The following is a 26,778-nucleotide window of genomic DNA, read 5'->3' on the forward strand; positions in this document are numbered from 1 at the left end:
AAGTATTGAAGACTCCTTTGGTTGTAACATCTGTAGTGTTTTAAATCCAGTTAGGTTTTTGCCTTTTAGATTTTGAAGTGATATTACTGGAGTCATACAGATTAAGAATCACTGTATCTTCCTTTCAAAGAAACATAGGGTTATTTACATATATGTCTTTCCATTCCTTGTACCCAAGGAAGCATAGTTTATAAATCTACCCTTGTATCATTATTTTGATTTGCTCTTAAAATCTCTACTAGAAAATAAAAATTTATTAATTGGAAGATTATTCCCCCATTAATTTTAACATAAATATTGTATTATATCCTATCAAATCCAAGATACCCAGACAATTTTTTTTGATAGCAAAGTATGTTAGTTGACAAAAGCCAAGTGCTTCATTGAATTTTATTTTTGTGGTGCTGGGAATTGAATTCAGGGCCTCATTCATGATAGACAGGTCCTCTGCCATTGACATTCATCCCTGGTTGTGGACTGGGATGCTGGGATATGTTTTTCAAACAAAGCATAAAGCATTGTGGGAAATAAACTTGTCCTGTTATTGGAGTGTGAGTTAGGATAGCCTGTGGGAGGAATGATCAGTATCAATTTGTTCCACTATTTTTTTTTTTTTTTTTTTTTTTTTGGTCTTTTGAGACAGGGTCTCACTACGTAGCTCTGCCTGGAGATCCACCACGCCTAGTTTGTCTCCACAGACTTTAACAAAAAGTCTCATGCATATTGAAAAATTAAGAATTTACAAGCTGGGTGGTAGTGTCATATGCCTTTAATCCCGGCACTCGGGAGGCAGAGGTAGACGGATCTCTGTGAGTTCGAGGCCAGCCTGGTCTACAGAATGAGTTCCAGGACAGCCAGGACTGCTTCACAGAGAAATCGTGTCTTGAAAAAAAAAAAGAATTTAGGCATTATATTTATATTTTACAATTCTGAATATTTTCCTATGTGATTCTTCATTTCTATCTACCCATCCTAGCACGTATGAGAGAGATCCTCATACATAAGCGTTCTTATGTGTGCTTAAACATTTCAGCACACATATGGACTGAAGTTCAAAATTTGTTTGTATTTTTCTTTCTTTTTGAGGGGGTGGTAGTTTGAGACAGTTTCTCTGTGTAGCTCTCGCTGTCCTGGACCTGGTTAGTCTCAAACTCAGAGATCTACCTGCCTCTGCCTCTCAAATGCTGGGATTAAAAATGTGCAACACCACTCCTGGCCTTTTTGTTATTTTCTTTTTTTGACAGGGTCTCACTTTGTAGAGCAGGCTGACCTTGAACTACATAGCACATAGCAATCCACTTGCCTCTGCCTCCCAAGTGCTGGTGTTCCGTCATATGAACACACGGTCACTTCATCCGCTCTCCCACTTGGCTTGTTTCCAGTTCAGGGGTGTTAAAGAACAAAACTTATCATACATTCTTAGAAGGTATTTTTGAAGACATCGTGTGATTACTTGAAGGGGTACAGGTCTTCTCTGGGGGCTCTAGATCCCTGTTGAGTCTGGTACAGGTCACAGTATGAGCCATGATTTTCACTGGTGTGAAAAATCACAAAGCAGAAAGTATAAGCAAGTAGGTGGTGTTCCTTAGAGGAGGTCTTCCCTGAGACCGGAGCAGCTTGGTTTAGAACGGGGACCAGTGCCTGGGTCAGAACCCCCCCCGACCCCCCCGACCCCCCCAAACCCCCCCGATCCCCCCGACCCCCCCAAACCCCCCCCCCCGACATCCATTCCCTCTCTAATGGGAAAGGCGTTCGTGGAGGATCTGATGGGTTGGTGGCAGGCACAGGTACAGACAGCCCCAGCCTGAGCAGTGTGCCTCTTCCAGCAGATGTTTCTCTTTTGTTCACAGGTGTGAGGCCACTGGGAGCCTTCAATGTGGATGTTGCCTGGCCCTGGGTCACAGCACTGAAGCCAGGAACACTTTCTGTGCTCGGCTCCCTTCTGCATCGAGACCCCAGCACCAACCAGACCTGGTGAGTGGGGCTACCATGGGGAAGGGTGAGGGCATCTCGGGGGCCCCCAAGATGCCTGAGGTGCACCCCAGAGAAGGCTATGATATCTCACCCCGGGGGCAGCACAGCTTTCACTTTGTGAATGACACAGCCAAAGAGAGAAAGTGGGGGCTGTGATCCCCAGACCAAGCTATGGGAGTCACAGAGCCCCTGTCCTCTGCTCGTGCAGTTTCCCCTACGCTGGCTAGGGAAGGGGACCTTAAATACCACTTGAAAATGAAGTTCACTTAGGGTCTTTTCTGCCTTATAAATGTTACATGCGTTCAACATAGGAAAGCTGGAGGGTGACAATAAGTAAATAAATAACTGAAGGAAACTGAAGGAAAAATAGAAACTATGAGGCTCATCCATAGAGACTCAGAGTCCATCGTTCTGGGGGATCAAGGCTCAGAGGCACCTCACTGTATTCACTGAGCCAGCTTAGTGATGTGCTGAGCCCCGAGCCTCAGTTTCTCCCCTCCGACTGGCGATTTCCAGAACTCACAGGGTTGCTTGTAGGACTACTTGAGAAAATGGACCCGAAGGGCTTTCTTTATACAGGTTCTGGCCAAATGGAGCTATTGATAAACATTGCCTCGTGTCTTGAAAATAGGGTCTGTATCCACCCCTGGCTGAGCAAAAACTGTCAGATCTGAGAGCACTGTGCTGGTGAGGATGTGGGGAGACAGGAATGTGTAGGAGTGGGTTGGTACTGTTGCCTTGGAGAACAGCATGGTCATGTCTAGTGGGCCGAGGATGCACAGTGGCCTTTGGCTCAGCAGTTCCACCCCAGGTACCAGCTCTAGAGAGACAGGCCCATGCAAAAGAAAAAAAAAATGTGCTGCTTGGAATTCAACCCAGGATCTTACACATTCAAAGTATACACTCTACCCTGGGAACCCTGCCCCAGGCATGTAGTTGGTATGTTGGTGGGTGTGGGAGTGAGTTTGGTGTGTGTGTGTGTGTGTGTGGTGTTGAGGATTGAATGCAAGGCCTCAGGAATGCTAAGCCACGACTACTGAGCTTTGCTCCTAGCCCTGACATGAAGGCATTGACTGTGGCGGTGCTTGCAACGTCAAAGACCAGAAGAATTAAACAAGGTGTGACTGTATGAAATTGAAAGCAGGTCAAATCAGTGAAACTAGCATTGTGTCCAGCCTGGAAATGTGAGAAGAGAAGGCAGGTTATCATTCACTCCAAATACTGATGGAGCTCCTACTGTGTGCTAGGCCCCACTGTGTGCTAGGCCCTGGGAATGGAGCAGTGAGCAGAGCAGACGGACACCCACCACCCACTGCCTCCTGCGCCCCAGTCCCTTTGGGTTCAGGTAGCCTCCATGTTGGTCAGGGACATAACAGGTCAAATATGCCTTCTACAGATAGGGGTCATGCAGAGCGCTAAGGCAGGGGCAGATCTAGATAGAGGAGAAACCCTGTATGTACAGTCCTATCTGTGGTGGCCCATTTCAATTTCCTGTTTTTACTAGAGTAACTTTTATAGTTGAGTTGGTTTAACATAGGCTCGCTCTTTCTTCCTTCCTTCCTTCTTTCCTTCCTCCCTTCCTTTCTTTCTTTCTTTCTTTCTTTCTTTCTTTCTTTCTTTCTTTCTTTCTTTCTTTCTTTTTTTTTCTTTCTCCTTTTTTTCTTGAGACAGGGTTTCTCTGTGTTGCCCTGGCTGTCCTGGAATTCTCTCTGTAGACCAGACTGGCCTAGAACTCACAGAGATCAGCCTTCCTCTGCCTCTCCAGTGCTGGGATTAAAGGTGTGAGTCACCACTGCCTGGCTACATTTGTGTTCTTTTTCATGTTTTGGGGCTTGAACCCAGAACCTCTTGCATGCTAAGCAAATACTCTCTCTACCAATAAACAACATGTCCTATAAGCAGTATTGCCTCATAGTCAGGACCCAGTTATGGTTCTTGGATTGTATATTGTGTCTTTTAATTTAAAGTAGTCACTCTTCCTTCCACCCTCCCCCTTCCACCCTCCCCCTTCCACCCTCCCCCTTCCACCCTCCCCCTTCCACCCTACCCCTTCCACCCTCCCCCTTCCACCCTACCCCTTCCACCTTTGTAGGCAGAAGTTTCTCTCCCACCTGCCTGTTCCCAAATACCGCAGCCACTTCTTAAATAATTGACTCTGAGACTTAATATTACTTATAAATGCTCAGCTGGTAGCTCAGGCTTATTAATAACTAGCTCTTACACTTAAATTAACCCATAATTCTTATCTATCTTTAGCCACGTGGCTTGGTACATTTTCTCAATGCGACATTCCTCTTCCCAGAATTCTAGTCTGGTTGCTCTGCCTATACTTCCCGCCTGGCTACTGGCCAATCAGTGTTTTATTAAACCAGTTCGAGTGACAAATCTTTACAGTGTACAAGAGCATTATCCCACAGCACACCCCCTTTCCCCTTTTGGAGGGAGGAGGCTTTGAGACAAGGTCTCACATAGCTCAGGCTAACCTCAGACTCCCGATTCTGCTGTTCTGGGATTATAGGTGTGTACCACCTTGGTTAGCCTCTACCTTTTTTTGAGACACAGTCTCTCTATGTAGTCCGGGCTGTCCTGTAGCTCTTTATGTAGACCAGGCTAGCCTCAAACTCAAAGAGATCCTGCTATATCTGATTTCTGAGTGTTGGGATAGGTGTGTGCCACCAAGCCCAGCCCTCCGCCACTTTTCCCCACAGAGGTCATAGGGCTTGTTTCTGCGCTTGCTCTACCACAGAGCCAGGCTCAAGCCCAGCCTCGGGCTCTGCCCTCCACATTCCACCTCATCTGCTTTGCTGCTTCTCCATAATCAAGGGTTTATTTATTTTTTATTATATTTTATTTATGTGTTTTATTTTGTGGGGGAGCACGTGCCATCACATGTGTATAGAGGTCAAAGGACAGCTTGCCTGAGTCTGTTCTCTCGGTCCATCGTGTGAGTCCTGGGGATAGGACTCAGGTCATCAGATGGCAGTGGTGCCTTTATCTTGCCAGTCTGTTTTTTTTTTTTTTTTTTTTTAAGAGCAAAAGTGGGGGATGGGGAGCTGGAGAGATGGCTCAGTCATTAAGAGTGTTTAATTCTCTGAGGTTTAATTGACTCTAGTTTAATTCCCAGCCTCCGTGTCAGGTGACTCACCACCACCTGTAACTTCAGGTCCTAGGGGAACCAAGATCCTCTTTTGGTTTCTGAGGTGATTCACAAGTGCTTATGCGTGAGCACGCGCATGCACACACGCACGCACGCCATACCACAAATAAACAAGTAAATAATAAATAAATCTTTTAAAAAGTAATTTGGAGGAGTGGTGTTGGGAATTAAACCCAGGGTCTCACAAGTGCTAGGCAAGCTCTCTGCCACTGAACTACACCCCCAGCCTGGGAGTTTTCTTTTTACCTGTTTGTGAAAGTGAGCCCAGGGTTGCAGCAGGCTTTGAACAGAGCCAGGGAAGAGCTCCTGGCTGGATAGAACTGTTCTGCCTAGCAGGGAGTGCATGGAGGTTAGCAGTTAGTGCAACAGCCCCCTCAGCCTTGGATGTTGCCCTGGCCACACCCAGAAAGCAGGCTCAGACCCCTTTGTCAACCCTGGGTTTCTCGTTGCTACAGTGAAAGGATTTAATATAATTGTTTATATTGTCAGTGATAGATTTCTGTTGCTTATAGCCATGCACTCTTAACTGAAATATCAATATTAAAGTCCAGAATAGCAGGTGTCTATTGGCATGAATGGCTTATAAGGTGTAAGATCTCTGTTGGTGGAGTGGAGTTCATCAGTAGACTTAAGTGGTAAGGGCAGGTGCATTTCATTTATCCAACAAATATTTATACAGCATCTATTTGATGCCAGACAAAATTTGTGGGTTAAAACAGAGAGGGAATCAGGGTGGTGGCACACTTTTGAATCCCAGCACTCAAGCAGAGACAGGAAGAGCTCTGGGAGTTTGAAGCCAACCTGGTCTACAGAGTGAATTCCAGGCCCTCTAGGGCTACATAGTGAGACCCTGTCTCCCACATTCCCCCAAAAGAGAGTGAGATGTGGCTCCTGTCCTTGACAAGCTGATGGGCTCATGAAGGATGCAGACAAGTCTCACAATGACAATGCCAGCAGCTCTGGTGGGAGCCTCGGGGCCTCTGGGAACTTGAACAAAGGTCATCTTCAGTGTCTGTATCAGGACTGGGGGTGATCACAGTTAGCACAACAGGGTTGAGAGAAAAGAGTCCAGGTACAGAGAAGAGCTCGGCTAAAAGCCTGGGGGCTACCCTGAGCAAGGGAAATGCTCAGTGGCTGAGACTGAGAGCCATAAAGAGTAAGAGGAAGCCGGGTGTTGGTGGCGCACGCCTTTAATCCCAGCATTCGGGAGGCAGAGCCAGGCGGATCTCTGTGAGTTCGAGGCCAGCCTGGGCTACCAAGTGAGTTTCAGGAAAAGGCGCAAAGCTACACAGAGAAACCCTGTCTCGAAAAACCAAAAAAAAAAAAAAAAAAAAAAAGAGTAAGAGGAGAGGTGGGTAGTGCCTTGTCACTATCACATGGAGGGTCTAGAAGAGCTAGAAAGGTTGGAGGCAGGAACAGTGAGAATATTGTCAAAAGATTTTGGCTTTAGGAAGATGAATTGGAAGTTTGAATTGGAAGTTGATGTTTGGGCCAGGTGTGGTGGCACACGACTTTAATCTCAGCACTTGGGAGTTAGAGGCAGGCAGATCTCTGTGAGTTCAAGGCCAGCCTGGCCTACATAGCAAGTTCCAGGCCAGCTAGAATTGCGTGGTGAGATTCTGTCTCAAAAAACAAAACAAAATAAAAAAAATTGATACGTATTGGTTTTTGTTTTTTGGTAATTTTGTATTGACATAACTCACATATGAAAGTTCACACATGTCAATGTACAGCTCAATGTACTTTATTTTTTTTTAAATTTATTTATTACATTTCATGTGCATTGGTGTTTTGCCTGCACTGGAGTTACGGACAGTTGTAAGCTGCCATGTGGGTGCTGGGAATTGAACCCTGGTCCTCTGGAAGAACAATCAGTGCTCTTAACCACTGAGCCATCTCTCCAGCCCCCAGAATTTTTTTTTTTTTTTTTTTTTTTTTTTGGTTTTTCGAGACAGGGTTTCTCTGTGTAGCTTTGCGCCTTTCCTGGAACTCACTCTGTAGCCCAGGCTGGCCTCGAACTCACTGAGATCCGCCTGGCTCTGCCTCCTGAGTGTCGGCATTAAAGGCATGTGCCACCACCGCCCGGCTGAATGTACATTCTTAAAACAAGCCATCTGTATAAGCAACATCTGGATAAAAAACACGAGGGCAGCCAGGTATAGCAGCACATGCCTTTAATCCCGACACTCTGGAGGCAGAGGCAGGTTTGAGGCCAGCCTGGTCTACATAGTGAGTACCAGGACAGCCGGGGCTATACAAAGAGACCCTGTCTAAAAAAGCCAAAACAACAACAACAGTAAAGAACACCAGGAAAGTCTCCTGGGAGCCCTGTGTTCTGCACCAGACACCTCCCTGTCAACAGTCACCGGCCTGCCACCTTTGTGTCTCTGTCGGTTAGTTCTGACTGGTTTTTAACTTGATATAAAATGAGACAAAGAGAACCTACTCCACCCAGCAACCCTCCAACAGCATTCGGTCCTTCAGCCCTGTTAGCGGTGCTGTCTGAGGCTAGAGTTTTGCATGGCGTGCACAGAACTGATGGGGAGCGTGTGGGCAATTTGTCGCTTCAACTCTGCAGACGGGTGTACTTATTTCATCAGGCCTACAAAGGGAGGTTGAGTTCCCATTTTGTTTTCCAAACCGTTCGCACTACATAGATGATTTCTGGTCAAGTTATCTGTGACCATCTCCACACCGACGCCTTCCACCCAGCAGTTCCCTTACCAGTCCCAGGCTCACAGACTGACTTAATTCCCCCTTCCTTAGAGACCCAAGGGCCAAGGTGGATGAGAAGGGAGTATTTGCATTTAAAGCCCCCAATGCCTAGAGTGCTGGGAGTTGTCAAGAGATTGGGGACCTAGTGGGGTTCATGAACACCTCCCTGAACACCTGCTAAGGCAGAGGGGGGCCAGGAGGTTTGCAGTGTCAGTAGGAGGATGTGGTGGAGACAATTCTGGGTTTCTGGGCCTGCTGCAGGGGGCAGGAAATGAGCCAATTGACTGGCCCAGCTTGCTGTAGAGAGAGGAACAGGCTGCTCTCCACTCCCATCCCCACGGTGAGGGTAACATGTCCCTCTTAACTTTCTTGTACTTTCTAAAATATGACGGACTAAGTAACACTGCCAGTGTCCTCGTCTGTGACTGCTGCAGGAGGGTGGAGTGGGACGTCAGCAGGTCTTCCCCCAGAGGATTTGGGGATGGCTCTGGGAAGACAGACCATTAGATCTGAGAGAAGGCAGGAGCTGGATTAGATGTCCTGGGGCTGCAGCCAGTCAGAGTGAAACAGTGAACCTGGGCCTGTCAGTAGATGGCTGGTCCTCAGCCACAGCTGCTCAGTCTGTGTTTAGCTGGTTGGCTAACCACTGAGTCAGCAAACCTGGAGGCCACCAACCGTAAAAGGGGTGGGAGCAGCACAGACTGGGCCTCAGGCCACAGAATCGCACACTTGAAAGGTGACTGGCCATCTTGGGGATGTGCGGTATACAGCCTGCATAGCTGTGCATGTGGTCTCTTGGGAGCTTGTAGCCAAGGTGGGAAGAAGGCTGGATATGGGAGTGGGAATCTAGGAGTTAGGGGCTATTAGAGGCCTGAAGGGGGTCGGGTTGTATCCTCCTTTGGGAAGGTTCCTGTGGAGCTGGTGCCAGGGAAGGTTGTTCTGCAGGAGAAGGGAGTAAAAGGCACCACAGATGGAGGGCTGAAGATGGGGGACAGCCATGCTTTCCAGGTGGTCTGAGAGGAAACACAGGTATGAACACACCTACCATTGGGAGCAGGGGGAAAGGTACAGGGGCCAGGACGGCCTGGGGAGAGAGGCAGAGTTATTGAGCAGTGACCTGATTTGGAGACTCAGGCACACCTTGGTCTGCTACCCTTCTGTCCGACCCTTCAGATCAACCCCTCAGCTATTGCCTGTACTGTGTCATGTAAGTCATTCAACAAATGTTTACTGGATCCCTACACTGTGCAAGGCATGTTCTAGGCCTCGGGAACTGCGTGATGGACAAGGTAGACAAGACTGTTGGGGAGCTCGCTTAGTGGACGAGACAGATGATAAGTAGGTAAATGAAGAGGCAAGCTGGTGGTTCTGAGCAGGAAATCACGGGAAGCAGTGCTTCTAGGGTGTGAGGTGGGGCTACCTAGAGAAAGCAGTATGAGTGGGTGACAATTAAGCAGGGTACAGGGATGGGAATGAACCATTTTAGGGAGTGAGAGGCCAGGGTTCCAGGCAGAAAGGACAGCCCAGCCAGAGGGCCGGAGGCAGGAAGGGACCAGGACCTAAAGTTTGATAAAGGCCACAGCACACATCTACAGGTCTTTCTCTGGAGGAGCAGGGCAGGTTGGAGAGGTAGAGATGGGGTCAGATCCTGCCTTGGCTATGGGCTGTAATGAGGGGTTTAAAAAAAAGAAGACAAGGAGGGGCTGGGGAGTGGGTCAGTGGCAGAGCACTTGACTGGCATGCACAAGGCCCTGGGTTCAATCCTCAGCAACACCACAAAGGAAAAACAAAGATGCCTGGTCCTTACTCTAAGCTGGGTGTGGTGGTGCACCGCTTCAATCCTAGCACTCAGGAGACAGAGGCAGGTGGATCTCTATGTTTGAGGCTAGCCTGGTCTACAGAGTGAGTTCCAGGATAGTCAGGGCTACACAGAGTGACCCTGTCTCAAATTAAAAAAAAAGGTGTCTAGTGGTAAGAGCTGAGAGAGCTGAGGAAGTAGAACAGCAGCCCAGGCCTGCCCCTCCCCTGTGCTGACTTCTCCTCCAGCCCACCACAGCCACATCGTGACCTTTTCACAGACTAGTCATGTGCTTCCCCTTTACAAAGCCCTCCAGAGCTTCCTGTCACCACCATGGAGTCCTTGGACTTGGTTCACTACTACCAGGGTAATCTTCAGATCCCCTTCCCTACCACTCTGTTTCCAACCCCAGCGAGAAGAGCTCACTCACCCTCTGTCTCAGGCCAGCCAAGCCCTAGGCCCCACCCAGCAATGTGGACAGTGAGAATGTTTAAGCCGACACTGTCCCCTCTGCCATCTGCTTGGACTTGGGTTGGGGACAAGAGGTTATCTGCTCAGGCTGTCTTCATGAGGTCCCCAAAACACTAGTTCTTAGTCAGGAGACACTAAGGCCAGATGGGTCAAATACTGTAGCCAGCTTTGCCCCTTAGACACCCGCAGTGTGACAGGTGACTTCCTGGTTCCCTCACCCATCCCACAGGACAGCAATCTTTTCTAACCACCAGATGTGCTCCAAATTCTGTCAGGGTGTGTGGTAGGAAGACAGGGGTTACAGGCAGTCGGGGGTTACAGGCAGTCGGGGGTTACAGGCAGTCGGGGGTTACAGGCAGTCGGGGGGTTACAGGCAGTCGGGGGTTACATTGAACCGTTTTCCTGCCTGGAGCCCTGTAGAAGTAGGGGCTGAGTAAGTGCCTTCTCCATAATGCCGAGTCTGGAGGCCTGGGCTAGACAGCTGTCTGTCTTTCTCAGGTCTGGGCCTCCTCCTCAGGCAGGAATAGGAAGACAGGACCTGAGCAGGCAGGCAGGCAGGGGAAAGGAGCCCTCAGCCAGCCTGTCTTTGCTGTCTGCCCTCCCACTCAGCCTCCTGGTCACCAGGCACAGCACCAAGAGGAAGTCAGCACCCCTGCATCGATGTTCCATATCCATCACTCCAGGTGGCCTCGATTGCCATCCAGTAGGTAAGCCAACCCACCTCCATAGTATGCTCCTCTGGACACCTTCCTAGGAATCTCACACAGCTCAGCCCAAACCATTCCAATTCCAGTCCTGCTTGATCTAGCCCTACCACCCCTGGCCTCCAGCCCCACAGTGAGCTTCTCTCCCCAACGCCCAGGCCCATGCCACCCCCCCACAGCCCAGCCTGCCTCTCCTGATACAGTCCTAATGACGGATCTGGAGCCAACACTGTCGTTACGCGCCTGGCACTGTGTTAAGTAATATATGCATGTGTTTATGTGTCTCTGCGTGTGTTCACATGTAGATGGGCATGCATATGTGCTGAGGCTTGAGGCTGACTTTGGGAATCTTCCTGGACCCCTCTCCCCATATATGCGTTCAGGTCCAGGGCCAGCAGCCAGCCCCACAACCTTAACTCAGAGCTCACAGGCGCCTTCAGCCTACTGCCCCCAAGACACACACACACACACACACACACACACACACACACACACACACACACACCAGGAGCCCCTTGAGAAGCCCCAGGTGACAGTCATTTCTGAATCCCCATCCCTGCTATCAAGGCTGGGCACCGGGGTCTTTGCTGAGATGGTAAATGGGGCTGGACAGGGACTGCATCCTGGCATGCCCAACGTCTACTCTGGTCTGTGGAGCCCTCAACCCCAGTGTCTTAGAGGCTGCTGACATCAGCAGCCCTGTGCCCCTGACCTTTGCCTGACCTCCCAGAATCCCTTCCTCCTTCCCTGCCTTAACTGTTTCAGAACACATCTATATGCCAAAGGGCAAGTACCAGGGCGTGACGGTGGCCCGGAACCACCATGGTGTTTTGGTGAGTACATAGGCAGGAGGACAAAGGGCCTCGGGGAGGCTGGTGTTGGCCCCTGTGGGTGATGATGGTTGTCAATCAGGTTGCTATGATGCCACCTATCTGTGGTTTGGCCATCTACACAGATGCCAAGTCTAACCCAGCGCCCACGGACTGCATTTTTGACCCTAGCAACTGACTCCTGACCCTGAGGAGGGAGGCAGTGGTTCCAGTGTCCTCTGTCTAGTTCAGCCACTGCGTTCTGGAATGGGGGCTGACAGTGACTGTGACTAGGGAATATGGGGCTGACTCGGCCTGCCTGCTCCTTCTTTCTGCCTTTTCCCAGGTATGCATTCAAGTACAGGCCCGGCAGCTCAGCAGTCTTAACTCCAAGCTCACAGGTGCCTGCAGTCTACTGAGCCCCAGCTTGGACCTCCGGGCCCAAGCCAGCTTCTCTGACCTCGGTAAGGAATGGAGCTTCTCTGGCCTTGGGCAGCCATAAAGGGATCCAGGAAGAAACACTAGCTCACAGCAGAGGCAGCCAGACACTGAGACCCAGAATGGGACAAACAGGCTCAGGGTCCTTGTCAGGACAGAGCTAAGAATGCCTTGGGGGCAATCCCAGTGTGTGGAGGTTTCATCTGACTCTGTGTCTTCTCTGTATGTTCTTAAAGAAGGACTCCTGGATCCAGACACCCATGTGGACCCTGGCGACTACAGAAACAAAGGAGGCAGCATGGGGGAGGATAAGAAACTAGCCAGAGGACCCCGGGCAGCAGAAGAGGAAGAGGAGGAGGAGGAAGAGGAGGAAGCTGGTGAGAAGAGGCAGATCAGGTGCCTCCATAATGAACCCCCAGTCTAACGGCCTCTGGGATCAAGATGTGTTCAGATCTAGGAGATGGGGGACAGTGGCTAGGTCCTGAAGATGGGGAACAGTGGTTAGGTCCTACAGGTATGGCAAGTCCCAGCTCCATCTCTCCTTTTTTAAAAACATTTGTTTGTTTGCGTGTTTGTTCATTGTGTGTGGGCGTGGGTGTGCTCACGCACCAAACATACTCCTGTATCACAGCACACATTTGGAGGTTAGAGGACAACTTTCAGGAGTCTGTTCTCTCTCTTTACTATGTAAGTCTCAGGGATCAAACTCAGGTCCTCGGGCTTGGCAGCAAGCTCCTTTACCATCTCCCTGGCCCTGCTCATCTTAGAGGTGGGGAAACCGAGGCCTCCCAAATGGGATTGAGTCCCATAGTAGTCAGAGCCAGGGTCTGGATCTCTCTTTGTCTTTAAGGAAAGAACTCCCATGTTCAGGAGCTTCCCGGCTTCTTCCCTGAACTGAACCATAGGGACTGAGTACTTTGTGTATGTGTGTGGGGGTGGGTGGGTGCCTTACAGGGCAGAACGTGCTGCCTTTCCTCCTGGCCCACATCTCATACCCACTCCCCACCTGCCCCTTTACCTTCACCAGGTACCGAGATTGCTATTGTTCTGGATGGCTCAGGAAGCATTGAGCCCGAAGACTTCCAGAGGGCCAAAGATTTCATCTCCAACATGATGAGGAACTTCTATGAGAAGTGTTTTGAGGTGGGCTCCCTGGAGGGCTGAACTCTCATCACCTACCACTCATCTATGTCTATGGAACGGCTTCAGAACAACCACCCTTCATTTGCTCATAGCTCTTCAGGTGTTTGAGCTGAACTCAGCTGGGTGACTCTTCCGTCAGTTTTGCCTGGAGCTACCTTGCAGCCATAAGCATCTGTTTGCTTGACTGGGGATGGGTGGCCTGAGATGGCCCTACTCATTTGTGGCAGTTGTGAATCTCCAGAAGGCCAGCCCAACCTTTGCTTTCTTTCTTTCTTTCTTTCTTTCTTTCTTTCTTTCTTTCTTTCTTTCTTTCTTTTCTTTTCTTTTCTTTCTTTCTTTTTTTTTTTTTTGAGACAGGGTTTCTCCTTGTAGTTTTGGTGCCTGTCCTGGATTTCACTCTATAGACCAGACTGGCCTTGAATTCACAGAGATCCGCCTGGCTCTGCCTCCTGAGTGCTGGGATTAAAGGCATGCGCCACCACCGCCTAGCTCAGCCCAACATTTTCATGCACCAATGCCCCAATACATGCATTTGCTAATGTCCCACTGGACAAAGAAAGCCACATGGCAGATCCTGTAATCAGAATATAGGAGTTGTCATGGGGACGTGGATTCAGGGAGAAATCCCTCTCCTCTGCCTGTGCCTGACTACAGATTCCCTTTGCATTAGCAGCTCCTTCTGTCAGGGTTAACAGAGTAGAGGAGTGGCTTCTTCCTGCGTTTCCAAGAGAAGCCCGTTGGGACAGGGGTGTCTGTAGTTCAGTCTGATGACCCCCTCCATCTCACTCTGCTCTCCAGTGCAGCTTTGCCCTGGTGCAGTACGGGACTGTGATCCAGACTGAGTTTGATCTTCAAGACAGCCGGGACGTTATGGCCTCCCTTGCCAGAGTTCAGAGCATCGTTCAAGTGAAGAATGTCACTAAGACTGCCTCAGCCATGCAGCATGTCCTGTGAGTGGGATGCCTGCTGGAGTTCTGTGGCATAGTGTCTGGAGGAGTGGCTGGGTGGGACTGTGGGAGGAAGAGGTTAGGATGCCGAGAAGTGCTGTCATTTCTAATGTGCTGTCGACAACACAAATCTTTGCTTCTTAGGATTTTGTGAGGATTAAAGAGCTAAAATATATACAATATTTATGATAATGCCTGGTGCATAAGTACCATAGAAACCAGGCATTGATGATACATGTCTGTAATGCCAGCACTCAGGAGACTGGACAGTTGTGCCTCAAAACCCCAAAAGTGAGTTTGAGGCTAGTCTGACTTGCATAGCCAGTTCCAGGATAGCCAGGGCAACATAGAGAAACCCTGTCCCCAAAAAAACAAAAACAAAACAAACAAACAAAAAAAAAAAACCTGAACCAAACAAAAAACCCAAAAGTACAAATTTTTATAGAAGTGAAATAATCATAAAATAAAAAAATATTGCCTGCTCTTTTAACCTAAAATTCCATACTGTGTACACATAAAAGGGGCAGACACAGTGCTCTTACTGTGCGGAGCAGGTGTGGTAAGTTCATTCGTGTGGCTTATGCCTTGCTGTGTGAAGTAAGGGCCAAATCCACCCTTTCCTGGGCCTTTATTCCCCATCTAGAGGGCTTCTTAACGCTCCAATCCAAGCAAGTAAAAGCTTGCCCAGAGCCCAGACACCCCTTTGGAAGATTGACTTTATTCTTTCTCTGTTAAGAGACAACGTCTTCATTCCAAGCCGTGGCTCCAGAAAGAAAGCATCGAAGATCATGGTGGTGATCACTGACGGTGACATATTTGGGGACTCTCTCAACCTTACAACTGTCATCAACTCCACAAAGATGCAGGGAGTTGAGCGCTTTGCCATTGGGGTAAGAGCCAAGAGCTGAGAGGCAACCCCTGGCTCTGTATAATTCTGGAGGAGTCAGATGGAGACTTTTGGAAGCAGTATATCCAAACTCTCTCTGTTCATAGACATGCCTCTTCTCCTGACCACCTGGTCCTACATGCCCCCTTCCATATTGAGTCCTACAGGAGGCTCATCCTGAGGTGGGCATAGCTCACTGGCTGAGCAGGATGGGGAAAGCCTGTACAAATGTTCGTAGAGACGGTGCTGAGCTGAGTCCTGACAGCTAACATGAACAGCTGGCCTTCTGCACAGGGGAGGGTCGTCAGGCTCAGTAGGCAGAGGGGTTGGCCTGCATGAGGATGCATCAGGAACACACTGCCCAAAGTGAAGCTTTGTTGGGGGGTTGAAGGGACAGTGAGCAGGAAAGGAAGGAAGAAGGGAGGAGATGGTGATGGATCTCTCACTGACTGGGGCCTCTGTACAGGTGGGCAATGTATTTGAGAAGGTTAAGACTGACAAAGAACTGAAGCTGATTGCCTCGGACCCCAAAGAGACCCACACTTTCAAGGTGACCAACTACACGGCTCTGGACGGGCTGCTGAGCAAGCTGCAGCAGAGGATCATCCATATGGAAGGTGAGGGAGGGCTCCCACAGGCCTTGTGAGAGCCTCCTCAGCATTCGGCAGGACATCCTCCCCCAGACCAACTCCCCCTGACCCTGACCACCTCCCTGAGCCAAAGCTATTAATCTCTAAAATGGCAATGGCATGCCCAGTCCTCCTCGCCTCCCTGAATCTATGAAAATCTGTTGAAGCACTGGTAGAAAAATAATGAAGACCAAGACATAGTCCCAATAGGAGCTTACAGATGAGGAGGCTGAGGCCCAGGAAGAGAGCGTGGACTGCCCAGGCCTAGCCAGCCAGTGCTTACTTAAGCACAATCCAGATCCCTGCTCTCAGCTCAATGCACCAGTCTACCAAATACTCATCCCTTTGGGGGCCCAACTGGCCCCTCCTGGACATGCCTCAGCCTGCCCATTGGCACAGAGTTTCTCACCAGCTTCCTTGACTTCCAGGCACAGTTGGAGATGCCCTTCAATACCAACTCGCACAGACTGGCTTCAGCGCCCAGATCCTGGACAAGGTTTGTGGCCCACTCAGCACAGTCTGGGTCCCCAAGATGTGCCACCACCAGGCAATGAGGGACTCCCGGCTCATAGTTACCCTGTGGGGGTGTATCTAGAGGAGCCACTTTAGAAACAGAGAGACCATCTGCTAGCTTTCCCTATCTGGACCATTGAGATAGACAAAAGGATGGTGGATTTATTCTAGGAGGTCACTTCGCATGCTAAAAGGATCGGGCCATTCTCTTAGCTATAAGTACTGAGATTTGGCCTTGGTGGCAAGCCTACCAAGGTGTGTCAGGAAAGCATGTAGTTTGTGTGGGAGGAGAGGAAGCAGAGAAGGAAGAAGGAAGGGGACAAGAGATGGAATGCTCACTACCTGGGACCTCTGTGCAGGTGAGAGCTGAAGTCAGTCACCGCGGGACCTCGTCCACCGATAGGCACAGCACCTCCACACAGCACAGGGGACTAAGTGGAAGCTTCTAAGTACTATAATGCTCAATCATTCTTTTTAAAATGCTCAATATCTGGGTCCCACGGTACCTTCTGGAGCTATGGCTACTCAGCAGACTCATGAAAACAGAGCAGAAACCCAGTCTTTACCATCTCATCTTCCTGGCCACCGAGTGCCCTCTTTGCCCAGGAAGTCTTGCTTCGCTGGCCCCTGGATCACTCCCACTCATTTGATGCCCTCTGGGTCCTCTGCAGGGACAGGTGTTGCTTGGCTCTGTGGGAGCCTTTAACTGGTCCGGGGGTGCGCTGCTCTATGACACACAGCGTGGCCGGGGCTGCTTCCTAAACCAGACAGTCGAGGACTCCGGGGCCACGCAGTACAGCTACCTTGGTAAGGGGTAAGGGCAGGGTCTGGTGGATGCAGATGGGGTGAGGGTGGGGCCTGGTGGTGGTTAGGAGGAGAGGCCTCTGGAGGACAGCAGGAGGGTGAAGGTGAAGCCTGTAGGCTGGGTGCGGGTCGAGGGCGGGGCCTGGATAAGGAAGGCGGAGCCTGGAGTGCAGCGGAGCCTGGAGTGCAGTGAAACCTAGCAAATGGGTATAGGGTGAGGGTGGGGCCTAGAGCTGGACACTTGGAAGCTGTATTGACCCAGGGACAATGTAATCTGGGACACCGAGGTAGCTTGCTGGTATGCATGTTAGGATTCCTGGAGGAGAGAAGCTATGGTCAATCTCATGGGTCACACGCAATCAGGCGATCAGACCTCAGTTAGAGACCCTGAGATTGAGAATTAGGGATGGAGAGAGGGTGGCCTTGGGCCTCTGAATAAGAGGGAGTTGGGACATCTCTGTTAATAACAGCAGGGGGTACTCCCCATCCTTCATCCTCACATACAGTGCTCATGTGCTGAAGGGGTACGGTGTACCACACACGTATGGGGACATATGTGCCACTGTCGGTACAGAGGTGGGAACACATGGCTGGGAGGATAGAGTTGGAGGGAGGGGCTGGAGGGAGGGAGCAATTGTTTGCAGTCACACCACTCTGGCCCCAGGTTATTCAGTGGCAGTGCTACACAAGGCCCACGGCTTCTCCTACGTGGCAGGGGCCCCACGGCACAAGCTCCGTGGGGCTGTGTATGAGCTCCAGAAGGACAGAGAATCCACCTTTGTGCGACGGATGGAGGGAGAGCAGGTACCTCCTGGAGAAGTCACCTTTCCATCAGTAGGAGCCCTGGGGCCCTAGGGAGATGGGTGGATGGGCCCACCCTGGGCAAGGTTCAGGCTTGAGTGTAATTTAGTGGCCCTCATATCTGCTCAAATGTCTCCCTCTGTGGGGACTCGGCTGCTCACCCCTAATCCCCTGTGATACCAGAGATCAGATGGATCGGAAAGCCCCACCTGGTGTTCCAGGAAGACCATAAACAGTGGGTCTAGCTCTGATGAGGGTGGAAAGGGGGTGTCCCCATCCTCAGGAGTGCTGAATTCCTTCTGGGCTGTAGATGGGGTCCTACTTTGGCTCTGAGCTGTGCCCTGTGGATATTGACATGGATGGAACCACGGATTTTCTGCTGGTGGCTGCTCCGTTTTATCACATCCGTGGAGAAGAAGGCAGGGTCTATGTGTACCATGTGCACGAGCAGGTGAGTGTTCGGCCCCCTGAGCTTGCCAAGGCTGTACCTGCTCAGGTAGCAGAGGTTGGATGAGCCCTGGCCTGACGTCTGTTTGGCAACAGTGCACAGTGACGGTGGGTGTTCGGGGGGCATAGCTGTCCCCTTTTAGACAGCCAGGGAGCGTGGCTGTCTCTCTGTTTTTTTACCTGGGTGGTTGTTGGTAGCATCTGTCCTAGTTGTCCAGTGGACAGAACACTTGCCCTGGTCTCCCTTGCTCCTCACAGTAACTATGGGAGTGGCTCTCGCTCTCACATCACCCACGCGGAGTCTGGGGTTCAGTGAACTAGCTAGCGATGCTGGGTGTGGGAGAGCTGCAACTGGACCTCAGGCCTCTCCATTGCTAATATAGCAACGGGTGAGAACAGAGGGGGCAGGCTCCAGGTCCTGAGCTCCAAGACAGGAAGACCCCGCTTTACTACAGGCTCAGGTCCCTTGTCTTTTCTCAGCCTTAGACTCCTGACGGAGAGTGGGAACCAGGGAGGGAGAATGGCCTCTGGGTGGCCCTGGGATGGTTGCCTGAACACCTTTCTTGGGGACCGAGCTGTTGGTTCACTTGGCAGGATGCTCCCTTCTCCTTGGCATACACACTGAGTGGGCATCCTGGGCTCACCGACAGCCGCTTCGGCTTTGCCATGGCAGCCGTGGGGGACATCAATCAAGATAAATTCACAGATGTGGCCATTGGGGCCCCCCTGGAGGGCTTTGGAGCAGGTGATGGGACCAGCTATGGCAGTGTGTACATCTACAACGGACACTCAGATGGCCTCCGTGCCAGCCCTTCCCAGGTGACTCTACAGGCTCTTTCCTGCTTCTGCCCTGGGGTTCAAGCCTCCCACAGATAGAATGAGCAGGGCTAGTCAGCCTCTGTCCTAAGTGCTGGGCTAGCCTCTGGTGGTAGAGAATGCCAGTGAAGGCACCAGGGGTAGGTGGAGGGTTCCAGACCAGGCCTCCTCCAAACCCTCCAGGAAAGGAGAAGGTGAGGCCTGGTTTACTTTCCTGGCCTGTGTCTCCCCCTTTGCCACTGCTGACCATCAACCTACTTCAGGTTCCCTCCTCTCTGCCTCTCCTTTTGTCTCTTGTTCTTGTCTTATCCAGAGCCTCCTTGTTCTGGCTCCTCCCCTCCCCCCTCCTCCAGCTGCTTCCTAAGCACCTCCCCCAAGCTGGTCCCCAGGCCTCTTATTCTTGCACATCTCAGTCCACAAGCCCCTTCTTCCAGAAAAATGATGCTCCTGTGCACCCATCCCCCCACTCATCCACACCAGATGCCCAGGATAGCCTCCCAGCACCTTGATGCACACTGGGATGCATAGCCTGTCAGCCACCACATCCTAGTAATTCTAGCTCTGCACCACCATCCCCTGCACACACCATGAAATCAGCTCAGGCCTTCCATCCCTCCCTGGGGCCCCCAGCTCCCACCTCCAGCCCATCTTCTCCCTGTGCCTCCAGGGATGCTTCTAAACTGTGATCCTGGTGAAGTTCCTCTTCCAAAGAGCCTTTCCTGATGATGCCCCCAGCCCAGCCCACATCAAGTCTCCATGCACTCACATCCCTTTACCCCCTTCTACCCCACCTGACCCTGTGCACTGAGTCTTCACTCTGCTCTTCCCCGCCGCCGCCTGCCCTTCGGGGCTCCACCCAGATATCACTTTCCCAGAGACGTTCATGGCCAGGGTGGGAGGCGGGTCATGATGCAATTACAAGGCGAAGCTTCCCTTTCTCCTTCCACAGCGGATCAGAGCCTCCTCTGTGGCCTTGGGACTCCGCTACTTCGGCATGTCTGTGGCTGGTGGTTTAGATTTCGATGGCGATGGCCTCGCTGACATCACGGTGGGCTCTCGGGACCGGGCAGCTGTGCTTCGGTAGGGGTCTTCCCTGACTTCCTGTGACTCAAGCCCCAGCCTTTACTCCTTGTTCTACACTCAGTGGGTCCTGCAGATTCCCAGCACTAAGGGAGGGAGGAACTATGGGGAAGGGGCACAGTTTCTGAGGTCTGCCTGGGTAAGTTTGCTCTGCAGCTCTCAACAGTATGACTGGGTGGGCTACTGAATTCTAAGTCTCAACTTTCTTATCTACAGTTGGGAATAATGACGGTGCCTGCCTTACAGGAACGGGAGGAAAATATGTGAGAAAATATGAGGGGCAGATAGCACAGCGCTGGGGGTGGGAGCTGTGGATTTCAGGGCCCCTGGATTCTACCTTCAGGCAATTTTCAGTCCCGTGGCTAGAGCCCCTGTCTACCCAACACTCTCCAGAGAGTCCCACACCTGTTGTCTGCTCACCAACATCTCCAAGTGAACAGGCCTCCAAACAGAGTACCTATTCTTCCCACCTTCCATCCCCAGTCTGCCCCTCCCCGTCAGCTCCTGTCTCATCAAATGGCACTGTATCACCCACCTAGAGAGTGAGGATTACATTCTAGGATGGGGCCTGCTGGCACGGGCCTGTAATCTCAGCTACTTGGGAGGCTGAGGCAGGTAGGTCACCAGCTCAAGGCCCTCTGGGCTGCAGAGGACAAAAGCTCTCGGTAAGCTTCCTCTTCATCCTTCCTCCATCCATTTTATTGACTTCAACTCCAAAACACCTCCCAGCACAGGGGGCTGTCATCTTTCTCCAGGACCAACACGTAGGCTTCCCTGTGCTCTCTTGAGGCAATCCCTCTACACTACTGCTCTACCCTACTGCTTAAAAACCCTCAGCAGCCGGGAGCAGTGGCGGCACACGCCTTTAATCCCAGCACTTGGGAGGCAGAGGCAGATGGATCTCTGTGAGTTCGAGGCCAGCCTGGGCTACCGAGTTCCAGGAAAAGGAGCAAAGCTACACAGAGAAACCCTGTCTTGAAAAAAACAAACAAAAAAAAACAAACAACAACAAAAAAAAAACCAACAACAAAAAAACCCTTAGCGACTCCCACCTGAGTAAAACCCATTCCTTGTCACCGCCTCCAGGGCTGTCTGTGATTGGCCTCGCCCACCCTCCAGTCTTGGGCTTGTCACCACAGTCCACTTCACTCACTATGTTCCAGGCTCTCTGTCCTTTGTGTTTCTCAAACAAACCAGCCTCATCCTGGCACGGGCCCTTTGCACCATCTGTGTTTTCTGCCTAGAATACTTCCTCCTCAGACCTTCACAGAGCTGGCTCTTTCTTGTCACTGGCTTTCACTTTCAAGGCCTCCTTATCAGGGAGTGCCTTCGGACCACCTGACCTAAGTAGCCTCCATTTCTGTCTCCTTACCTTATGATGACATCGCCAGCACCTTGTGTGTCTCTATCCCTGTTTATTGGCGGTTGTCTGCTTCCCCCCAAGAGCAAAGGCTTATCTCTTTCCCTACTGTTAATATATCCTGTTGGAGATGTTTAATGTGGCAGTCTGTGCTCACTTCTCACGGGCCTCTTCCTGGTCTTTAGCTCACGACCTGTGGTTGACCTGACCGTGTCCATGACCTTCACCCCCGCTTTACTGCCGATGGCCTTCCAAGGCGAGATGGATGTAGAGCTGTGTTTTGAAGTTGGCTCCTCAAGTGAGGCCTCTAAGCAAGGTAATAGCTGCCTGGGGCGCCCGGGTGGTGTTGTAGTCATTCCTGATTGGCTTGTAGGGGTGGTCCTGGTCCCTCTCCTGGAGCCTGGCTCCTGTGTCTTGACTTTGGTTAAATGAATATGTCCCAGGAAGCAGATAAGCTGAGATCGGAGCGGTGTTGGGAGGAGGGAGTTTCTGGAACAGTGTTCAGAAAGGCAGTGGCTGCCCTATCCCCACCTGCTGTTCCCCACCTGAGCATTGCAGGGACCCCAGAGACGCTCTCTCTCAACGATTTACACCTTGGAGAACATGCTGGAGGCCTGGCTGCTCTTCCATCCCTTATCTGACACCCTGGGGGTGTGTTTTCAGAAGGAAGAAGGCCAGAGGGAGGAGGGCATGGCTGTCACAGCCCACGTGTCCAGGGCCAAGAGCTCCCTTCCAACAGTCTCCCAGACAAAGTCCTCAAGGTTTAAACCTCATGCACAGTTCTAGTGACGGCTCCCTGCAAGTCATGAAGCAGTCCTCTTGGGTGAGGGTCATGAAGACCCAAGGGTAGAAAACAACAGACCCGACCTGGTATGGAAGTGTGAGCTTGAAATCCCAGCATGTGGGAGATGGGCAGAGGGATCAAGAGTTCAAGGTCATTCTCAGCTACATATTGAGTTCAAGGCCAGCCTGGGATACATGAAAGCCTGTTTCAAAAAGAAAAGAAAAAAAGTAGACTTACTATTCTTAGGACACAGAGACTATTGAGGGTTCAGTGACACCAGGTAGGTGTCCCTCTCTTGCTAGGTCCTGGTTTCTGTTCTGCACAGTAAGGGACTTGGCTCACGCAATCTCCAAGATAGTTCCAGTCCCGCTGTGCTCAGATTTCATGATTTCACTCTCCACTTCCTGTACCTTTCCCCTTCCTCCTCTTCTCCCTCCTCCTTTTTCCAACCTCCCTCCCTCCTCCCCTTCCTCCTCATCTTCTCCCCTTTTCTTCTCTCCTTCCCCCGCCCCCTTCCACCTCACTCTCCTGGTTTCTTATTACTGTGATAAAAACACCATGACCAAAAACAACTTGGGGAATAAAGGGTTTCTTACAGTTTACAGTTTGCAGTCCATCATCCAGGAAATTCAGGGCAAGAAGTTAAGGCAGGAACCTGGAAGCAGAAGCTGTGGAGGGGTGCTGCTGACTGGCTTGCTCCTTATGGCTTGCCCAGCCTGCTTTCTTGTAGCTCCCGGGACCACCAGCCTGGGGTATCACTGCTCACAGTGAGCTGGGCCCTACATTAATCATCAATCAAGAAAATGCACCACAGGTTTTTCCACAAGCCAGTCTAGTGGGGACATTTTCTCACCTAGGTCCCCTCTTCCAAAGGACTCTAACTTGTGCCAGGTGACATGAAACTAGCCAGCACACTTGCCTGAACTCTCTTTCCCTAAGGTTGGACTTAACCAAGCAATGTGCTGGGTATGGATCCAGAACACTGAGAAACCCTAGCCAGGAATACCAGAACTAATGGGGGTTGGAAATCACCCTCAAAATGATGGTGAATAGCCGGGCGTTAATCCCAGCACTTAGGAGGCAGAGGCAGGTAGATCTCTGTGAATTCAAGGCCAGACTAGTCCACATAGCAGGTTCCAGGTCAGGGGTATATAGTGACACCTTGTCTAAACACAAAAATAAAAACAAAAACAAAACCAAAACCTGGGAGTCTGGCCCCAAGGAAGTGCCCACACACCACAGAGGGACACTGTTCAGCAGGGGCTTACAGAGCCTCAGCAGGCTGGGGCTCTTTGTCTGGGCCTTGACCTTTCCGGCCTCATCAGAAGGTCTGGTCTTCAACCCCAGGCCTTAGAGAGATGTCACTCAACTTCACGGTGGATGTGGATGTGACCAAGCAGAGGAAGAGGCTGCAGTGTGCAGACGTGAGCAACTGTCAGAGCTCTCTTAGGAAGTGGAGTGGGGAGTCCTCTCTGTGTGAGCACTTCCGTCTCATCCCCACGGAGGAGGAGGTAAGTAGAGAATTTAGACAACATCCCAGAGAAGATGTGTGCAATGCAGGACCCTCTCCACACAAATGAGCCAACTGAAACCACAACACATCAAGAACCACAGGAGACACTGGTAATAGAATCCTACCAGAAATCCAAACCGGAGCGGCCGGGGCTGTGGGTGTGACTCAATGACATGGGGAGTGCTTTGCACGCTCTGCGTGTGTGAGGCCCTGTGTTTAGTCCACTGGGAAGGAAAGATCAAGGGGAGAATGGAGAAAGAGCAGGATAGAGGGAAGGCATCTACCAAAACTGAACACAGACAACGTCTCTGAGCTTCCTAGAGGCTGGACAGAGGGGAATGGTGTCATTGTGTTGTCTAATCTCCTGATAGTAACAATAGGCTGAAGGGCCTTGAGTGAATCTACATCAGAAAAACAGAATGATTAAAAGACAGAACTAGAGGGCTGGAGAGATAATTTAGTGGTTAGGAGCACTGACTGCTTTTCCAGAGGACCCGGGTTTGACTCCCGGCACCCACATAGTGGCTCACGACCGTCTGTAACTCCAGTGCCAGGGGCTCCAGTGCCTTCTAGTGACTCCTGAGGGCACTAGGTACTCACATGGAGCACAGACACACATGCAGGCAAAACACACACACACATAAAATGGATAAATAAATAATCCTTCTGAAGGCAGAACTAGAAAGACCAAGTTATTTTAAAATGTTATTTAGCTGGGTGGTGGTGGTGCTCTTCTTTAATCCCAGCACTCGGGAGGCAGAGTCAGGTGGATGTCTGTGAGTTCGAAGCCAGCCTGTTCTACAAAGCAAGTTCCAGGACAGCCAGAGCTGTTAAAAAAAAAAAAAGTTATTTAAAAAAAGATATTGAGAGGCATGGTTTTTAAAAAGTGGCCCTGTTTGAACTCAGATTCTAACAGGTCTTAGAACTTTCAACTATATAGACCATTTGTTTCAGAAAACAAACTTATAAATTCTGCTTTGAATGCACTTTTAGTTTTTACTTGGCGTAGGAAAGTTTCTAGAACATCTATAGCCCTCTAAAAATAAAGGCACAGAGCTGGAGAGATAGCTGAGTGGCTAGGAGTGCATATTGCTTTTCTAGAGGACCCGAAATTGGTTCCCAGCACCACATTGGGGGCTTTGTAAATTCAGCTCCAGGGAATCCAACATGTCTGGCTTCTTTAGGCACCTGTACTCGTGTGCACATACCCCATACATATACATAGTTAAAATAATAAAATAAATATTTAAAATAGAGCCTAACTGTATTTTTACCAGGCAATCAAGTTTATTTGCTCTCATGTTCAAAGCTTCTTATTTGTTTATTTATGCATTCCACAATGCACATATGAAGGTCAGAGAGCAACCTGTGGGAGCTAGATCTCTCCTACAATGTGGGTGCTGGAAATAATTAATCTCAGGTTGTCAGGCTTGGGAGCAACACCTGTAACCTGGTCACACCAAGCCATCTCACCAGCCCTCAGTGCTCTTATTCTGACAAGAAAGCTCCTTTAAACAGAATGTAGCAAATGGCCTCCTCTACCCACCTCCTATTTTCAGGTTTTACTTCTCAATAGCCCTCCATGTTGGTTGGTGATCTTTGTTAACTCACATGGGACCACCACTCTTCCCTCCATGGCTCCCGTCTGCCCTCCACATAAAGTCTAAGTTGAATCCCTTTGTACTGGGGTGAGAGCCCCGAGACCCAAGGGTGGGACAGACTGGGGAAACTTCCAAAGCTCTTGGTGGCTTGCTTACTTGAGGGCCTGGATCCTTTGGAAGATTTCCTGGTCATTGCTGTCACTGTTCATTTCTTCTTGTCCTCTTCGTCACATCCACCTCTGACCTTGTCTACCTCTGACCTTGTCTTCCTCGGCCACGCACAGCTTTGTGAGGACGACTGCTTTTCCAACATCACCATTAAGGTCAGCTACGAGTTCCAGACACCTGGAGGAAGGAGGGACCACCCCAACGCCATCCTGGACCACTACAGGGACCCCTCTGCCATCTTCCAGGTGACTCTTCCCACAAGAAGGACCTAATCATTTGGGGGACATCCCACATTAATACTTGCTCCTCAAACTTCAAATATGGCTAGAGTTGGGAGGGAAGGTCTTCAGACTGTGTCAGTGGGGCAGTGGATCCCCTGAGATGGCTGCTGTTCGCTGCTCACCGGTGGGTACCAGGTCTCTAGCTGTGGCCCTGGACTTGTTCACACAGTGTGCTCCCTACATGCTTGGTGATACACATGGATACGCTGTGTACTGGGGCTCTCACTCTGCATGGTATCCGAGGATGGTGTGGTGGGTCCCTTGTGGGCACTAGATTGGAGCTGTCCTGCCCTGAGATGCAGAGAGGAAGTTCTTGGACTTGCTTGCTCAGGCCCTGCTCAGAGCCTTCATACTGAGGTGTCTGGCTCACCAAGCCTGCACCTACCTCTACCTTGGTGCCCATCAGTGCGGCTGAGACCGGCAGGTAGTGTCAACAGAAACTTTTCATGATCAAGGACGATAAAAGGGCTAGGTTTTCTAATCCTGTCACACCTAAGGTGACCTCGTCCTTACCCAGCCTGTGGCTCCAAGGGTCCTCCGCCAATCTCCACTTACAGAGTAAAGAAAAATCCATCAGGGACAAAGAAGTGAATATTAAAAAGTAGTAGTTGGCCTGGTGGTGGTGGCACACGCCTTTAATCCCAGCACTCGGGAGGCAGGGGCAGGCGGATCTCTGTGAGTTCGAGGCCAGCCTGGTCTACAAAGTGAGTTCCAGGACAGGCACCAAAACTACACAGAGAAACCCTGTCTCGAAAACCCCCCCCAAAAAAAAAAAAGTAGTAGTTGGGGTGGAGCCACGATCATGGTGGGGAAACCCACAGAGACAGCTGACCTGAGCTTGTGGGAGCTCACAGGCTCTAGACCTAGAGCAAGGGAGTCTTCATGGGACAGCCTAGGCCCTCTGCATGTGGGTGACAGTTGTGTAGCTTGGTCTGTTTG

At 50.6% G+C, this 26,778-nt stretch overlaps 1 protein-coding gene across 1 annotated transcript in view; it reads left to right on the top strand.

Annotated features, from left to right (window-relative positions):
- Positions 1-1,524: 1,524 nt before the first annotated feature.
- The window catches only part of Itgae (integrin subunit alpha E), a 49,433-nt gene continuing 24,179 nt past the window's right edge, over positions 1,525-26,778 (top strand). Inside the window, exons 1-19 of the mRNA XM_059270667.1 lie at positions 1,525-1,537; positions 1,851-1,974; positions 10,725-10,822; positions 11,585-11,652; positions 11,975-12,092; positions 12,303-12,443; positions 13,094-13,209; positions 14,008-14,159; positions 14,893-15,046; positions 15,509-15,659; positions 16,100-16,167; positions 16,856-16,991; positions 17,653-17,792; positions 18,100-18,240; positions 18,831-19,055; positions 20,002-20,132; positions 21,678-21,808; positions 23,624-23,787; positions 25,675-25,803. Coding sequence (XP_059126650.1) covers positions 1,525-1,537; positions 1,851-1,974; positions 10,725-10,822; positions 11,585-11,652; positions 11,975-12,092; positions 12,303-12,443; positions 13,094-13,209; positions 14,008-14,159; positions 14,893-15,046; positions 15,509-15,659; positions 16,100-16,167; positions 16,856-16,991; positions 17,653-17,792; positions 18,100-18,240; positions 18,831-19,055; positions 20,002-20,132; positions 21,678-21,808; positions 23,624-23,787; positions 25,675-25,803 — 2,400 coding nt within the window. The remainder of the gene's footprint in view (positions 1,538-1,850; positions 1,975-10,724; positions 10,823-11,584; positions 11,653-11,974; positions 12,093-12,302; positions 12,444-13,093; positions 13,210-14,007; positions 14,160-14,892; positions 15,047-15,508; positions 15,660-16,099; positions 16,168-16,855; positions 16,992-17,652; positions 17,793-18,099; positions 18,241-18,830; positions 19,056-20,001; positions 20,133-21,677; positions 21,809-23,623; positions 23,788-25,674; positions 25,804-26,778) is intronic.

The sequence above is a fragment of the Peromyscus eremicus genome, chromosome 8a (assembly GCF_949786415.1).
Source record: "Peromyscus eremicus chromosome 8a, PerEre_H2_v1, whole genome shotgun sequence".
NCBI classification, from domain to species: Eukaryota; Metazoa; Chordata; class Mammalia; order Rodentia; family Cricetidae; genus Peromyscus; species Peromyscus eremicus.